This window comes from Balaenoptera acutorostrata, chromosome 13 (genome assembly GCF_949987535.1).
Source record: "Balaenoptera acutorostrata chromosome 13, mBalAcu1.1, whole genome shotgun sequence".
Classification (NCBI taxonomy): domain Eukaryota; kingdom Metazoa; phylum Chordata; class Mammalia; order Artiodactyla; family Balaenopteridae; genus Balaenoptera; species Balaenoptera acutorostrata.
The window spans coordinates 54,525,360-54,543,661 of NC_080076.1; the positions used below are offsets into that span (position 1 = coordinate 54,525,360).

The following is an 18,302-nucleotide window of genomic DNA, read 5'->3' on the forward strand; positions in this document are numbered from 1 at the left end:
TATATTTATGATTTAATTTATATGAAACATCCAGAATAGCCAAATCCATGAAGACAGAAAGTGGATTTGTAATTGCCAGGGACTGGAAGGGGGGTGAGGAATAGAGAATGACTGCTAATGGGTTTGGGGTGGCAAAAATATTATGGAACCGCTGGCAATTGTTGTACAACTCTGAATATACTAAAACCTACTAAATTGTACACTATAAATAGGTGAATTTTATAGTCCTATCTCAAATTACATCTCAATTATAAAAATTTTTTTTTTTCTGACCACGCCACGTAGCTTGTGGGATCTTAGTTCCTCATCCAGGGATAGAACCCAGGCCCTCATCAGTAAGAGGGCGGAGTCTTTAACTACTGGACTGCCACGGAATTCCCGATTATAAAATGGTTTTTAAAAAATCGCTTTAAACTTAAAAATATATTGGGTGATGTAATCTAAATATTTTAATGATTAAAATTTGAGTATATTTTATTATAATGTACTGTTGGGAAATTGGAGGTACTCTTAAATTCTCAGGTACTTTCTAACATATATTTTGTAAATTATCTTTCTATATAAATGTTATTGTGGGTTTTCTGAAGTGATCATTTTATGGGTTTTTTTGTTTTATTTATTTTTTATTTTTGGCTGTGTTGGGTCATCGTTGCTACGCGCAGGTTTTCTCTAGTTGCGGCGAGTGGGGGCTGCTCTTTGTTGCGGTGCGCAGGCTTCTCACTGCGGTGGCTTCTCTTGTCGCAGAGCACAGGCTCTAGGCGCACGGGCTTCAGTAGTTGTGGCATGTGGGCTCAGTAGTTGTGGCTCGTGGGCTCTAGAGCGCAGGCTTAGTAGTTGTGGTGCACGGGCTTAGTTGCTCCCCGGCATGTGGGATCTTCCTAGACCAGGGATAGAACCCGTGTCTCCTGCATTGGCAAGCGGATTCTTAACCACTGTGCCACCAGGGAAGTCCCATGTTAAGTTTGATTATTGTTTTTTGGCACCAATATTGATTTTATTAGAATTCTATTAATAAGTTGGCTCTGGGTTGTGGAGGGATCTTGTCAGTTTGTTAACAGGTTAGAGAATGCATTTCAGTCCTTGATTGCAAGATTTTATTTAATGGAAAGGGATGTTATTAAGTTGTATAATGCTAGGTTGATAATGATTTAACACGTAGGGCAAACTAAAGTGAAGTGATCCTTAGCATACCTGAACAGGTGAGTGACAAGTACTGTAGACTTGTGTATCAGTTAACCTTTTTATTATGGTAGGTCCCAACTGCCAAATGTTAAAATATTTAGAAATTGCGAGGAAAAGAAGTAAAGTAAGGTAATTCATCATTTTTAAAATTAAAATTCTTGGCGCTAAAGTAATAAAGGAAATTAAATGAATTTTCTGTTTTTTCAAGTTATTGTACCTCTGAGGCTTAATCTTGGGCAAATATGGAGCTTCCCAGGAAATTTAACTGCAATATGTATTAATCAGTTATTGCTGAATGAGAAACTGCCCTATAGCTCAGTGGTTTAAAACAGCAGTTATTTTTGCTTATATATCTGTAGAGCTGCTGTGGGTTAGGTGACTTAGGCTTAGCTGTGGGTGTGTGGGTGGGCTTTAATTCTCCCTTTGGGTTGGGCTTGGCACCTCATTTGGGGTTTGGCCCAGTCTTACTGTTTGTGTTTCTTCTGGGGCTTAGGCTGAAGGGGCAGCATCTACCTGCTGAAACTCTTCTTGTGATGTTGACAGAGGTAACAAGAGGGCAAGACCAACTGCACAAAGATATTTCAAACCTCTGTTTGCATACTTTCTGCTAACACCCCATTGGCCAAATCATCAGATGCAAGGCTATGGGGGCAGGAGAGTATGCTCTGTCCACAATGAGGCCAAAGTAAGACATATGGTCAAGCTAAGCATCTGATGGGAAGGAAAATAATATACTCCTTACATGGACGTGGGGTTTGGGATAGAAGGTAGTGGTTATTTTTGAAGAAAAACCAAATCTATTATATGGTATAAAAAATGAGATGGTGACCGTATTGAGTTGCACGATTTTTGTATGTCAAGTGAAAAATCGTCACTAGGCCATTGTTTAGTTAGTCTAGCTTAGTCTAAGTTGTTTTAACACTTAATAGACAGTTAATAGACAATACCGTTTCTGTATTCTCATGTTTTTTAATAGATTGTTTAGCTATAGAATTCTTCTTTTTGTTTTATTTTTTTAAGATTAACAACCAAACACACAGGAAGTTATTAGAAGCATCGTTCATTAGAAGCATCACCCATCAACCTGAAGAAAAAAGTTATATGTGATTTTCATTTCAGGAAGGTAAGTGACCTATACTGTTACAATTCAGTGCCTTCAAAGATAATTGGTCAGGGTGCCAAATATATTTAATATATTCAGAGAAATGTAACTTTTTTTGACAAGATTATATGTTTACATAATAAAATGGGGTAGTTAGCGAAAAGTAAGTGTTTTTTTGTCACACTTCTCACAGTTGGTCCCGTAGTTCTCTTTCCCAGAAGTCTTCACTATTACTAGTTTCTTGTGTATCCTTCCATACCTGTTGTGTGCATAAACGAGCATATGTTTCTATATCTTTCCTTCCTCCCACTGTCTCCCTTTTTTTCTTTTTACACAAAGGGAAGTACACCCTGTTATGCACCTTGCATTATTTGGCTTAACAATGTTTCTCGGCTGTAGGTCCATATCAGTTACTTACAGTTCTATTTTTTAGACAGATTTATTAAAGCATAATTTATGTATAATAAACTGCACCCTTTTAAAGTGTACAATTTGGTGGATTTTGACAGATTTACACACTCTTGGAACCACCATCATAATCAAGATAGAGATCATTTCCATTACCTCCAAAAATCTATCTCTCCCTCCACTCCTGACCCCAGGCAGTGACTCATCTGCTTTCTGTTACTGTAGATAAGTTTGCCTTTTCTAGAATTTCCAAAAGTAGAATCATAGTCTGTATAGTCTTTGTGTCTAGCCTTTTTCATTCAGCATCATGATTGTGAAGTTCATTCATGTGGTTCCAGTAGTTTGTTCCCTTTGATTGCGGCGTGTTCTGTTATATTGACATACCACATTTTTGTTTATCCATTCACCCGACTTTTGGGTTGTTTTCAGATTTTGGTTATTGTACGCAAAGCTGCTTTTAAGATTTTTGGACAAGTTTTTATGTGGAATGAACAGGATTCCTTCCTAAAAAATCTTTGTTTACCTCAGAGTCTCAAAGATTTTTGCCTTTTTTTTTCTTTTAGAGTTTTATAGTTTTGCATTATGTCTGTGATCAGTCTCAACTTATTTTTGTGTGTTGTGTGAGGTAAGTGTTGATTTTTTTTTTTTTTTTCTACTTGTATATCCAGTAGTTCCACCACTGTTTTTTTCAGACTTTTCTTTCAACTGACCATAAATGTATGGGTCTATTTCTGGATTTTCTTCCATTGATCTCTGTGTCCCTTTGTCTTGATTACTGTAGCTTTTTAGTAAGTCTTGAAATCGGATAGTGTATTTCGAATTTTTTTTTAAAGGGCTTTGACTACTGTATGTGGTTTTTTTTGGTTTTTTTTTTTTGCTTTTTCACATAAGTTTTAAAATCAGCTTGTCAGTTTCTGTATATAAAGCCTGTGGGAATTTTGCCTGGAATTGAGTTGAATCTCATCTCTGCTTTGACATGATTGCATGATATATTATGAGTGTATCATTAATTATAAAGCAGTTTATAATGATGGATGTTGTGGATTTTCAGTCTGTTGATCCAGTGTTCCAATGAATTTTGTATTTACTTGTGTCTTTGTGCACTTGTGCAAGTATATCTGTAATATAAAGTCTTGAAAATGAAATTGATATTTAGCATTTATAATATAATATTGATTGATATTGACAAATTGTCCTACATAGACATTGAATCACCTGCAGTAATATGAGAGTAACCTGTCACAAATCCTTGCTAAGACTGTGTTGTTAAACTTCTTGATCTTTTGCCAGTCTGATAGGTAAAAAATGGTATTTTGATTTGGTTCTAATTTGTTATTCTGTTATTATTTCACCAGCCATCTGTGGTTTACTTCCGGTGAATATATTATGGTGATAAGCTTATGCTGTTTCTTACCTTTATCTTCTATTGCTTCTATTGACTTTTTAATTTCTTTAATATTAGTTTTAATTTTCAGGAGTTCCTTTTGTACTGTGAACGTTCTTATGTATTTGTTTCATGAATGAATTAACTTATTTTTAGTTTTTGTCTGTGCATGGTTTTTTTCTTCCAAGCTACTTCCTCCCTGTTTTTTTTTTAAGGTTCTCTTGTATGTGGTGATTCTGGTTTTGCTCATGGTTACAAGTGAGACACTAAAAACGGATTGGAAACTGTGTTTGGATGGTGGGTAGTCTCCTGCTGGTAGGGTGTGAGTGAGTGTGTGTGTGTGTGTCTCTGATTTATGACTGTGGGCCCTGTCAGTATTTTTTAGGTCTTTTCTCTAGTTTTGTCAAATTCATTAGAAAATGATCTTTTAGTTTCCTTCCTAGAAGGCATAGGCTAGGCTGCTGTCCTCTGGGAGTCTCTGAGTAGGCAAAGAGGGTTTGGGGTGGAAGGATTGGGTTTCAGTAATCAGTATGTGTACTGCTACTTACTCCCTCTGTTGTCAGTATGATACTTCCTCCCTCAGCTGTGACTGTTGAGCCCACAGACCAAAGACCTTTTGTTTTACTCCTTCCAGAAATTTATACCAGTCTTTAGGGAGTGGTGCAGGGGTAGCCTTCTGGGTGGTAGTAATTGGAATGGCCGTGTGGCAGTCCTTCCCCTTTTGTGAGTCCCATTTTCCTCCCCATATCCCATCTCCTGGTACTGCCAATTTCTGCTTCTTGAGGGATTCTGTGGTTTACATAGAGCTGCTTCTCACTTGGCTTTCCTCAATTTCTAGTTTAGGATCAGGTGTTTTTGAGTCTGGAGGTTAGTTATTTGTCCTTCTTTGTAGCTTCTGTACGTTTAATTTTTATCATCTACACTTTTGTTCTTCATCCTTTGGGTTTATAGTTTTGTCTTGCTTCGTTTTAATCTGTTGCTTTTTTTTTGGTGGGTATTACATGAGAGTAGAGGTAAATGTGTGTGTTTAAATCTGCCTTTTTTACTGTGTGTCACTGTTTTTCTATGAATATAGTTATTTATGTGTACTGTTTTCCCTCAAAATAGGATTTTACGAGCTTAAACATTATATGTCTATATTATGAATTGTGTTTTGTATTTTAAAACTTTTTTTAAAACATAAAATCGATTTCATCAATGAAATAGAAACGTTTTATTTCATTGGATACATGTACCATAGTTTACTTCAGGTTAGAAATACTAAAATTAAGTGCTATGTGTAAACTGAGCTCTGAAGACTAATGGTAGGATAGGATAAAATTATGGAGTATAGATTAACATGTTGGTTAATAGATTTGATGAGATGTAAATGAATGATTACATCTTTGTACCTTTTAAACATTTTAAAATATTTTACTTTTAGGTGCTGTGTAATGTGTTGAAAGGAAATTATAAGGAATGATTTTGTCAAATTTTTATGAGTTATGGTGGCTGAAAGATCAATTCTTTCTTGTGGGAAAGGAAATGTAAGTAACCTCAAGGAATAGATTGATTTTCAACTATTCTATGCTTATATAAGACAGGTTTTCCATTATTTATAAGACTGCACTTGGGATACTTTTTTCTGTTAGCCTTAAGTATACAGACTAAATAATTCAGAAAGAGAAGTTAGAGTTTACGTAAATCATGGTTATTTCTGTATAGTATCAGCATTGCTAAATTTCTTGAATTGTACAAAATTTAATTTTTATTTTTTTATTTTTCCAGAAATGGCAGCACAAAAGGAAATCTATATTAATAGACTATTTTATTAAACGGAAGTGGTTAGATAAGAACTTTAAACGAACAGACTCAACAAACGAGGAAAGAAACGTGTTAACTGTAAGACATGTTTCCAATGAATCAAAGTCCAATAACTGTAGACTTCAGAAGAAAAAAGTTTTCAAAAACTTTGTCAAAACAGACAGGTCAGTGATAAATAACTCCTCCAGTAATAGGGCTAGGCCTGAAAACTGATATTAATTGAATAAAATTTAAAAAATAGATCAAACTTGAATTAAAATTTTTTCATAAAAAGTTCTGAAAATATCAGATTAGATTTAAATTTTCCTCAAATTTCTATTGCCTCGTCCAAAGTAAAGCAAATATCTTTCAGCCTTCGTGCCAGCTTTTCTCATGTCATAAGGATGACAGAAATCTTAGCAAACTAATATTTTTGTTGAAAATGTGTATCAGTATCAGTTGATTTTTAAGACCTGCTGCTCAGTAATAATACTAGACATTCAACATTTACAACTACCAGGACACAAAAATCTCAAAAACTACTCAGAAAAGGAGGACCTTACTCAGGAATGATGTCCATTCAGGAGAAATCAAAAGAAAATTCCTCCAGTGTTATTAAAAAGAGTGAAGATAAGAATCTAGAAACACAAATTCAAGGTTCTCAAAAGAATCTAGTAAAAAAATCAGGTCCAAAGGAAGCTATAAAATCACTGGTTAAATCTTCCAATGAAAGTAAAGTCAATCAGCCTGAATTAGGAACATGCATGAGCACAAGGTCAGCATCCAGTGATAAAAAAGCTAGTAAGCCTATTAATAAAAATATGGTGACTGTAAAGGGACATTCACAACAAGAATCTACAAAGCAGAAGAAATTATCTCAGAAAAAGTCAGTGCACAAAACCCCTAAATCAAATGAACAGCTTAACCGGAGATCACAAAGACTACGACAGTTAACAGAGGTTTCAACAAGGTCTCTGCGTAGTAGAGACATTCAGGGTCAAGTTCAAGCAGTTAAACAGAGTTTGCCACCAACAAAAAAAGAGCACTGTAGCAATACTCAGAGTAAATCTAATAAAGTTAAAACAAATCAGAAACATGTGAAAAGAAAAGTACTGGAAATAAAGTCTGATTCTAAAGAGGATGAAAATTCTGTAACTAATGAAGTAATAAATTCCCCAAAAGGAAAAAAACGCAAAGTAGAGCATCAGACAGCTTATACTTGTAGTTCTGAGTGCATAAAAGGATCTGAAACGTGTCTTCAGAAGAATACTAGAAAAGAGGAAACAAAATCTGTGCCTATAACTTCTTCTGAGATAAAAAGATCAAAAATGGCTACTTCAGTGGTCTCTAAAAAGAATGAGATGAAGAAGTCGGTTCATACACAAGTGAATACTAGTGCAAAATCCCAAAAAAGTTCACAGCCATCAGTGCCTGAACAAAGTATAGATAATGAGCTGGAGCAAGCAGGAAAGAGCAAACGAGGGAGCATTCTCCAGCTCTGTGAAGAAATTGCTGGTGAAATTGAGTCAGATACTGTAGAGGTAAAAAAGGAATCTTCACAAATGGAAAATGTAAAGGAGGAGAAGCCTACAGAAATAAAATTGGAAGAGACTGATACTGAAAGACAAATACTTCATCAGAAGGAAACAAGTCAGGATGTTCAGTGTAATCGTTTCTTCCCCAGTAGAAAAACAAAGCCTGTGAAATGTATTCTAAATGGAATAAACAACTCAGCTAAAAAGAACTCCAACTGGACTAAAATTAAACTCTCAAAATTTAACTCTGTGCAGCAGAATAAATTAGACTCTCAATTTTCCCCTAAATTGTGCTTATTGCAACCCAGTTTTTCACTGCCTGCATTAGAAATGCATCATCCAGGGACTCAAAGTACATTTTTAGGGTCAAAACCACATGATGATAAAAATAAAGCTTGCCAGCAGGAAGAAATGAAAGAAATTAATTCTGAAGAAGTTAAACTTAATGATATTACAGTTGACATTAATAATACCCCCAAAAAGCCTCCTGAAAATTGTCATTTGGGTAATCAGATAAAACCACCTCCTGATCAGCCATTGGATAACCAGAAGAAAGATTCTTTTGAATCAACACCAGATAAGGTAATCTATTTTCATCATGTACATAGAGGTGTCTGAGTACTTTCTGATAAGATTTAAGTGTTTACAACATATTTTAACTTAAGAATAAGTTGTAAAATGTTAAGGAATTCTATTTTATTAACCCAATCTTGTAGTGAGTGATAGAACTTACTGACGCCTTTAGATGTCTCATATTTACATGAATGCTTGTCATTGTTTCCTTATTTTCACCCTTCATTTTTATTTTATGTGAAGCATAAACCTGTTGACGTCTAGCTTTTCTTTTTCCTTTAACACACTGATTTGTTTCCTTTTTCTATTAATTGTAACCACAGAAACTATGTTTCATAGTGAGTGACTAAAATGTAGAACTTGAAGTTGGGCCCAATTCTGAAGTTGGGCCCAATTCTGACCAAGTTGTTAAAATTAATTTCAGCTGGCACAAATCAACTTTCCCCACCTGATAAAATTTTAAAATTAAACATTTCTAATAGTAGAGATGCCTTTTGGTTTGACTTGTGTGGCCATTTTAAACAATTGGCAAATAAAATGTCTGAAAGATGTAAATAATTCAGTCCTCAGGCTAAGAATAAAATTGTAGTGGCCAAGAAGTTTTAAAATGGAAAAGTAAATTGAAAAACAGAATCTAAATAGCTGGAAGAAACTTGAATGATAATCTGAGAAGTAGTTTTGAAACCTTATAAAAGCAGCTGAGCCCATTTCTTTCCAAATTAAATCATAGGTAAAATACCAATATATAAAAGCAGTAGGCAGAAATTTTATGTGTGTCAAACTTTAGCGCTCTATAATACTGATTTTTAGAACTCCACCAATTTGTTTTAGTTATTTAATTTTATAATGAGAAAGCTGAGAGCAATAGAGGAATGTGAGTTAGGTCATATGTTTGGTTGTGCAAATAGATTTGAATTCAGGTGTTCTGATTCTCAGCCCATCATTCTTTCTACAGTGAGATACTCTGAATATTAGAAGATCGTTTGAGAAAAAAATCGTGGGTAGAGGAAAAAGTCAAGTCACCTTAAAGTTTTAGGAGTGATTTAAAGTTCTCTTTTGAGGCATTTGGGTCTAGAAGCAAATTTGAGTAAGGAGTCAGGGCTTGTGTCAGAAGCCCCCAAAATAGATTATTGTCTACTCTCGTGGACTAAAATTGAAAGTGAACTTAAAGGGAACAGATACAATGTGGTACTCTTAGATTTTATTTTTTGTGCAAACGTGAATGAAAGCATCAATTAGAAGACAGTTATTCAAATAGTGATAGTAATTAAAGTAAGTAGTGAGTGGTAGAATGAGTAATAAGTGTGGCCTCTTGAAGACACAGAGTGGCTTTCTCTTCAGGGTGTGCCTTTGTCAAAAATGGACAGCTACACTCCAGGTGTAGTTGCAGAATGTATCTTTTAACTCCTTGCTGCATAAATGCCTGTCAAAACTCAAAAGGCAGATAGTTTATGGGGAATATATTGAGAAATAAGAAATCCATTTCCTTTGGACTAACTACTAGAATAGAGATGTTTAGTTAGACTACATTATTTTGATCTTCTGTAATGCTGCTTTTACTGAGATGTGCTTTGGATTTATGCAATACCTCTATCTTGAGGAATGTTATGAGAAACAGTCCTATGAAACTTGTGTTAAAATTTTTATTTACATACAAGTTTACTTGAGAAGTCTTGAGTTTCAAACGTTTAGAATACTACAGAGAGACCAATATTATACTTGTGTCTACCACCCAAATTTGACAAAAATTAACATTTTATTGACTTCAGGTCTTTTAAAATAAGAAAAGTACATTATAGATATAAAGACCATACTTCCCTCTACTTTCCATTCACCTCTCTCCCCAGAGTTAAATATGCTTCTAAAGTTGGTATGGATATTTTACATTTTTATTTTTGATTTCACTGTGTATGTATTATATCTATTATAAAGAATACTTAGCATTGTTTGTATCTTAAACATTTACATAAATGCTAGCATAGTTTGTGTGTATTCTATATATACATATTTTTTGCAACTTGATTTTGTGCAATCAGCACATTTGATATTTATTGATACATGGGTATTTTAATAGTTGTAAAGGAATATACCACAGTTTATTTATGTTTTCCTCTGTTAAAGCACTTTTAGGTTGTTTCCAACTTTTTCACTGATACCAACAATGTGATTACTATCACAGAGTGGTCAGGAAATGTGGTGGTGACCACATCATTTCAAGACATATTTGATTGCCTGCTGCATCCGAGACACTGTGCTAATAAGGCTACAGAAGATGATGTTTCCTGCCTTTAAGGAATTTACATTGTACTAGTCACTTAGAAATTTCTCTTCTCCCATAAATGCTAAGATGTTTTAGTTCAGCCATCATAGTAGCTTTTGTTTAATGAACACTGCCTCTTTGTTAGGCAGAGGAGAGCTTCATATATTTGTCACCACATTCTACAGCATGAGTTCTGTTATTATACATATATTACAGGTGAGGAGAGTGAAGCTTAGAGTTTTAAGTGAGGCTTAGAGATCCATGTAAGTGATGGAGTCAGGCTTTGAACTGAGATTGGCTGGCTTCAGAATCTAGCTGGATTTATACTTGGGGAAATAGGAGAATGTAAAAAACAATCCTTAAATCATTTGAAAACTTTTTCTGTGGCTGCTTGTGATTTTGCTCTTTTTATTATATGGTGTCAGTCTCAGCAGTACTGAAAAATAATGATGGTTGATAAGACTGAGCATCTGATAGCCCTCTGAATTTTTTGGGCTGAATTTAAATTATTTGGATTTTATGAATTTTAAAGCTCAATTATTTTATGATTTGTTTTTTAAACTAGTAATTTACTAACTTCCTAATGGAGATTAAGTAGTAACATGTAATTGTTCTTACTTTTTTTAATTTTTCTGCTTTTTAATGACAAAAATAATGTTCATTTTTCAAAAATGTCATGTTCAAAAATAATGTTACATGTTCTTTGTAACAATCACAATACAGATAGATACACACACATACATACACATAGAAAGTTAATTGTTCACCTCCTCATTTCCATTTCTTTGAGACAGCTAATGTTGATAGAGTTTGTAGTATTTTCCTTCGGTAGTTATTGAGTATCTGCTTTGACAGAGTTCTGATTTAGGGGCTCTTGGGAATACAAAGATAAATATAATAATAATAGTCTTTGCTCTTAAGAGTTATAGGAGATTAATAAAAAAACAAATAACTAATTCAAAATAGGAAGTGATAAGGGCATGAAAGACAGAGATGAAGTAGATGGAAAATTTGGGGAAAGGAGATGGGAAAACTTGGAGGAGACTTCATGGGAGGGGTTAATATTTAAGTAATGACTTGAGTTTATACAGGGGGTAAGGTGTTCTAGATTAGCACTATCCAGTAGAAATATAATGTGAGCCACATAAATCGTTTAAAAATTTCTGGTAGCCACATTAAAAATAAAGAAATTGGTAAAATTAATAGATTTTATTTAACTTGTTTATAAAAATACTATTATTTCAATGTGTCATGAATTTTAAATGTTGAGGTGTTTTACTTTTTTTGTACTAACACCTCAAAATCTGGTGTGTGATTTACATTTGTAATAAATCAGTCGTACTAACCACATTTTAAGTGCTCAGTAGTGAGATGTTACAGTGGCTATTAATGGACAGTGAGGTTTAGGTAGATGAAACTCAGAAAAAGTATAGAGCCAGGCAAATATGGAATATATCTGATGGAGAGGTAAATTTTTCAATCTAGTGTGAAGAGGAATAATAGAAGTTGATGCTGAGAAGGGTAGCTTGTAGGGAGATCATAAAGAGACTTTTAAGGCATATCTGTGTGAATTACTCCATGTATTAAATTTTCTTAGTATAGTGCTAAAATTCACTGAAAGTATTGGGATAAGACTCAAAGGTTGATATAAAAGCAAATACTAACATTTTGAATTATATGTGCTTAGAATTGCAGCCTATGTTTGGAATCTAAGCTTGAAAACAATCCAGTGGAAAATACCACTACTACTGTTTCAACTCTGCTCAGTCAAGCAAAAATTGATACAGGGGAGAGTAAATTTCCAGGTAATACTTTGAAAATATTGTTTGGATTTCACAGTGGTCAGACATATTTTTGTCAGCATAACAGTAGACTATATCCACTACCAAATAAACCTGTTAAATCGTTCTTTTAACCATTGCTGATGTTTTTCTGATGTGTGATTATCACCATTCTTTGAAGGGGGAGAATTGCTTCTGTTGGTTGGCTTGTTTACGGTACTTAAGATGATTCTTTGATTCCCTACCAAAAATTCTTTTGTTTTTCAATCTTTTGTTTGTGGACTTACTTTCTGGAGAAGTGTTACTTAATGAATTGCTTAAATTAGTGGTAGCAGTTTATTTCTCAAGTATAAATGACTGTGCTTTACCACTTCAGGTTCTTTAACCCTTAATTACTTAGTTTTCCATCTTAGTAATTCTATCTTTGAATTAAGAATTTAATCAGTTGCTGCAGTGTGTCCACTTATACCATAAAACAACTTTATTTTTGTAACCTTATGAAAATTTTGGGGGGAATTCCCTGGCGGTCCAATGGTTAGGACTCGGCACTTTCATTGCCGGGATCCGGGTTCAACCCCTGGTCCGGGAACTATGATCCCGCAAGCTGTGTGGCGTGGCCAAAAAAAAAAAAAAAAACTTGGGTAAGTATTATTTGAACTCTTGGATGGGGATTAGTTCACCTATATCAGATGAAGCACCAGGAGAAACAGAAAAGAAATTCCTAGTTTCTGTTGTTTCTCTCTGGTAAAGGAAAGATACACTTGGAGCAAAATATTGAGTTCAGATAATTGCTTCTGTTTCATGTCATTTAACCTTTTCTCTTAGTGGGGGAAGGTGAAGTATAATATGAACACAAGAAATGCATTTATTCATTAGAAAATAAATTGATTATTGCATTATTTGATTAGTAATGTGATTAAAACTTCAGACTACAGGGGTTTTTTTTGTTTTGGTTTGGTTTTTTATAAATTTATTTATTTATATTTTATTTTTGGCTGCATTGAGTCTTCATTGCTGTGCGCGGACTTTCTCTAGTTGCAGTGAGTGGGGGCTGCTTTTCTTTGCGGTGCTCGGGCTTCTCATTGCAGTGGCTTCTCTTGTTGCAGAGCACGGGCTCTAGGCTCGCGGGCTTCAGTAGTTGCGGCTCGCGGGCTCTAGAACGCAGGCTTAGTAACTGTGGCGCATGCGCTTAGTTGCACCCTGGCATGTGGGGTCTTCTGGACCAGAGATTGAACCCGTGTCCCCTGCATTGGCAGACAGATTCTTAACCACTGTGCCACCAGGGAAGTCCTACAGGTTTTTTTAAACATGTTTTCATTTATTTCCATTTAGAGATTGTATAATTAGGCAAGCATTTAAACAGTTTCCTTTATTGTTCAGTGCTAATAATTATTGGTGAAACTAGAGACAAACTTGATCTACCATTAGATCTCTTTGCAGCTCTGTAGAGCCTTTTTGCCTCTTCTCTGAAGAGTAATTTCTAGGAAGGGGCTCTAATTTTATCAAATGGTGTTTATTAAAAATAAAGCATTTAGTGCACTGAGGTTTTGTCTTTATTATAATTTTTAACCATTAGGTGGAGAGCTAGTACAAAGGCTTAGTACATAACCCATCTTTTGATTAAATCACAGGTTCAGCTCCCAAACAGCACAATATACTCACTAACCAAACATCTAAGACCAGTGATAACAGGTAAGGTATTAGTTTAATATAAGTATAAATATGAGAACTTAAGGATTTTATACCTGTAAGTTTTGAGTTTGGGGGTTTTTTCCCCTGAAAGGTTGTGCTGGTAACCCTCAGTTTTTCACATAGAGGTGATACAAGTTTTCTTTTCATTTTAGTTTTTTCTATGTCTGTACATACTATTTTGTAGCTTTTATTTTTTTACTCAATGTGTTATGGGCATCTTTTCTACATTCCTTCCTCATTCTTTTAAATTCTGCAGTAGATTTCATTGTGTGAATATTCCATTGTTTAACAATTCTCTACTTTATAGAAACTTTGGTTGTTTCTAGTTTATTCCTATCAGAAAAAAAAAGTCCTGCAATAAACACATATATCTTTGTCCACTTATGTGACTATATCTAGGATGAATTCATAGCTATAGGACTTAACCTGCATTGCCAAATTTCCCTGCAAAGTGGTTGTGTCTTATACTCCCAGCAACAGTGTTGAGAATGCTCCTTTTTCCCCAAAACCCCCATGATATGAGTATTAGCAACATGTAAAAGTGTTTTCAGTAGCTTAAAAGCTTTTTGTTGTCTTTAATTTCAAAATTAAATTAGTATGATTTTTTGGCTTTACTCATTACTGAAAACAGTATGTAGGACAAATTGTAGTGACGCAAATTGCTAAAACTATGAAATGTAAAACTTATACTATAGTTAGTGCTGCAGTTTTTTGTTTATTTTATGCAAGTTAGTTGTTTCTTTGGGTTTCCTTCCCTGTTTTGGTTTTTAAAAGGTTATTTTTCCCCCCTTGGAATTGATATTTGTCAGTGTTGTATAGAAAATAAGGGTTTTTTTTCCTACCAGTGATTTGAAGTGATATGGATCTATAACACTTAATAGTTTTTGTTTGGTTGGTTGTTTTTTTAAAGGGAGATACCACCAAATTATTCTTGGCCTAAGTGTAATTCCCATTTGGAGATAACAATTCCAAAAGAATTGAAACTAAAAGAAGCAGAGAAAGCTGATGAAAAACAGTTGATCATAGTAAGTATACAACTTGACCTTTTTGGTGAAATGTTATAAACATCTTATTTATGCACATTGTCAAGGAATAAATTCATTTTTTTCCTAAAGAGCTTTTTTGTCACCGTAAGTCTTAATTATGGAAATATTCTTGGTATTATGACAGCCACCCCCCCCCAGTGATTCCATCCTGTAACAAATAATAAAAATTCAAATTTCCATACTTCTAGTTTTATTTACAGCAGATTGACACTTTATTTCACATTTGTTATTTATTAAATGTGTCATTTGATCACTACCTTTTTTTAGTAGTTTAAATATTAAAATAACATGGAGCTTAATAAATAAGATGATTTTAAATATCTGTATTTTAGTGTATGTTATAATTTTAATACTACATTTTACAGGAAGATAAACCAATAGTTAATTTGAATTAGAAAATAAGTACAATTAGGTGGCAGGGTGGAAAAGAGGGAGATATTTTGATTGATTAAAAATCTAATTTGAATGAGCACAGTATAAAAAAATGAAGAGGGCTTCCCTGGTGGCGCAGTGGTTGAGAATCTGCCTGCTAATGCAGGGGACACGGGTTCGAGCCCTGGTCTGGGAAGATCCCACATGCCACGGAGCAGCTGGGCCCGTGAGCCACAACTACTGAGCCTGCGCGTCTGGAGCCTGTGCCCCGCAACGGGAGGGGCCGCGATAGTGAAAGGCCCGCGCACCGCGATGAAGAGCGGTCCCCGCACCGCGATGAAGAGTGGCCCCCACTTGCCGTAACCAGAGAAAGCCCTCACACGAACCGAAGACTCAACACAGCCAAAAATAAATAAGTAAAAATAAATAATTAAAGTAGCTATTAAAAAAAAAAAAAAAAAAAAAAAAAAATGAAGAACCCAAAATAATAGGAACATTTAATGTAGTTCCAGTTAACATAATTAATAGGATTTTTTGGTACTAGATGATTGATTCTAACTTTATTATGGGAGAATAACTTTGTAAGAATTGTCTAGAAATTTTTGAGAAAGATTAGTGAGGGAAAAAGTTGTTTCATCGAATTTAATAATGTTTCTGTTGTCAAATCAGTATGATAGTGAAACAGGATTAGACAAGTAGAATCTAGAGCTGCACTGTCCAATATGGTAGCCACATGTGACTGTTGAGCACTTGAAGTGTTGCTTGTCACAACTGAGGTATGCTCTATGTGTAAACATATATATTGCATTTCAAAGATTAGTACAAAAGAGCATGTAAAGTATCTCACTAATTTTTTAATATATTTAATACATGTTGAAATTATAACATTTGGGATATGTTTTGTTAAATAAAATATATTATTAAAATTAATTTTACCTGTTTGCTTTTGCAGTCTTTAATGTGGCTACTAGTAAATTTAAAATTACCTTTGTGGATCACATTTCTATTGGATAGTGCTGGTCAAGAGTTGATGGTAATGATGATGATGTTAATGATCATAATAGCAGCTAATATTTTTGAATGCATTGTTCCATCTCCTCCACTTAACTAAGTTAAGCCTTATAAAAAAGTATGAGATAGGTACTACTATTATTTTCCATTTACAAGTGAGGAAACTAAGGTAGCTGCTTACTCATTACTGTGAAAACTGCCTTCTTGAAGAGATATTTGTATGCCTGTATTCGTTATTCACAGTAGCCAAAAGGTGGAAGCAACTAAAGTGTCCATCAGTGGGTGAATGGCTGAACAAAATGTGTTGTGTATATATACAGTGGAATATTAGCCTTTAAAAAGGAAGGTAATTCTGACATGTTATAATATGGTTGAACCTTGAGGACATTATCTAAGTGAAATAAGTCAGTCACAAAAAGACAAATACTGTATGATTCTACTTATATAAGGTACCTAGAATAGTCAAATTCATAGAGATAGAAAGTAGAATGGTGGTTTCCAGGAGGTGGGGGGGGCGGTGTTGGGGAGCTGTTGTTTAATGGGTATAGAGTTTCAGTTTTTTGTTTTGTTTTGTTTTTGTTTTTTTGGCCGCTCCTTGTGGCATGTGGGATCTTAGTTCCCTGACCAGGGATCGAACCTGTGCCCCCTGCAGTGGAAGTGCAGAACCCTAACCTCTGGACTGCCAGGGAAGTCCCTAGAGTTTCAGTTTTGCAAAATAAAAATAATTCTGTAGATTGGTTGCACAACAATGTGAGTGTACTAAATACTACTGAACTGTACACTTAAAAATGGTTAAGATGGTAAATACTATGTTTTATATCTTAACCACAATTTAAAAAAAATTTTTTTAACTCCCTGAAATTTCAGGTAACATTTTGTCAATAGTTTGAATCTTTTAGAATGAACTTCCCTTTAGTTTTATATACAATCTTTTATTTACCATTTGATTTCTCTTTGCTCTGTGACCCTAGCTGTAATGCACTAGCATACAGTTATCTGAGATCCTTTTTTTTTCCTGTAATTAGTTGAAATTATACAGTTTTAGAGCAGGGAAAATAAAGGGATTTTGCTTTTTTTAGTTAATATATTATTCTTAAAGTTAGATCATATTGCTGTAATTTTTCTTGTTAAGTAAGGACAAGAATAGAAAACCTTTTGGAAACAATTACTGTTCTACAGCACAAGTATGAATTACTGGAGTACAGGTGATTATAATCAGTCTTTCATACTTACTTGATATACAGAAAATAGAAAATGTTTAATTTTACCTTTTCTCAAGAGTTTCTGGTGACATAAATACTCTTTGTAATATAACTAGAGCAAAACCAAAGATGTCTCTGAAACATTATTTATTCTGAACTTTAGCAGTATAATTATTCACAGATACAAAACACATACTAGTTCGTATTTATAAAGTATTTGCTGTTTGGGGCTCTAGAACTAAGATTGTAGTGTTAAAGATACTTCTCAGTTCCTTTCAGTTGTTATTAAATGCTGTGTAGTGAGTGATTACTGAAATGGAAAATGGTTCTTAATAAAATTACATACAGATTTCAAAGATTAACATCTTAGTTTTTATAATCAACATTGAATGTTATTTTAAACACTTCTCACTCTATGTTCATGTTATAGCTTTAGAGGCTGATGTTCTGGAATTATTCTTTTGGGGGGGGAAAAAACCTTCTGTTTGTTTTTTATAAATAGGATGCAGGACAAAAAAGATTTGGAGCAGTTTCCTGTAGTGTTTGTGGCATGCTTTACACAGCTTCAAATCCAGAAGATGAAACACAGCATCTGCTCTTCCACAACCAGTTTATAAGTGCTGTAAAATATGTGGTAAGTGGAATTCATGACTTCTAAAATGCAGAATCAGATAATTAGAGATGAATTGCCAAATTTAAGTCATTGAAAAATTTTTGTCTTTAGGAGATGGTAATATATACAAAGCCCTTGTAGTATATATACAGGCTTATTTTAAAACAGAGCCAAACATAAAATCCAGCAAATTTATTCTGGCTGGTGTATGTTGTGGGATTTTTGAATTTAAGTTATATTTTTAAAGTGTTATTGAACCTCTTCTAACAAGTAATGTTGTTCAACTTGAGTATTTTAAAAATTTCCTTTGGTTTTAATAATTATTAACTATTGTTAAGCCTGTTTAATATTCAGTATAG

At 34.1% G+C, this 18,302-nt stretch overlaps 1 protein-coding gene across 7 annotated transcripts in view; it reads left to right on the forward strand.

Moving 5' to 3' along the window:
• The window catches only part of ESCO1 (establishment of sister chromatid cohesion N-acetyltransferase 1), a 67,065-nt gene that overhangs the window by 18,920 nt on the left and 29,843 nt on the right, over positions 1-18,302 (forward strand). For 6 of the 7 annotated variants that reach the window (XR_452506.3, XM_057527286.1, XM_007197633.3 and 3 more), the window contains 7 exons: positions 2,203-2,305; positions 5,500-5,602; positions 5,844-7,975; positions 11,914-12,031; positions 13,639-13,699; positions 14,610-14,724; positions 17,833-17,964. Coding sequence is in view for 6 of the 7 variants with exons in the window: in XM_057527286.1 (XP_057383269.1) it covers positions 6,428-7,975; positions 11,914-12,031; positions 13,639-13,699; positions 14,610-14,724; positions 17,833-17,964 (1,974 nt within the window). In the remaining variant the exon portion in view is untranslated. Of the gene's footprint in view, positions 1-2,202; positions 2,306-3,255; positions 3,318-5,499; positions 5,603-5,843; positions 7,976-11,913; positions 12,032-13,638; positions 13,700-14,609; positions 14,725-17,832; positions 17,965-18,302 lie in introns of all 7 variants that reach the window. The other variant, XM_057527288.1, reaches the window with a different exon arrangement.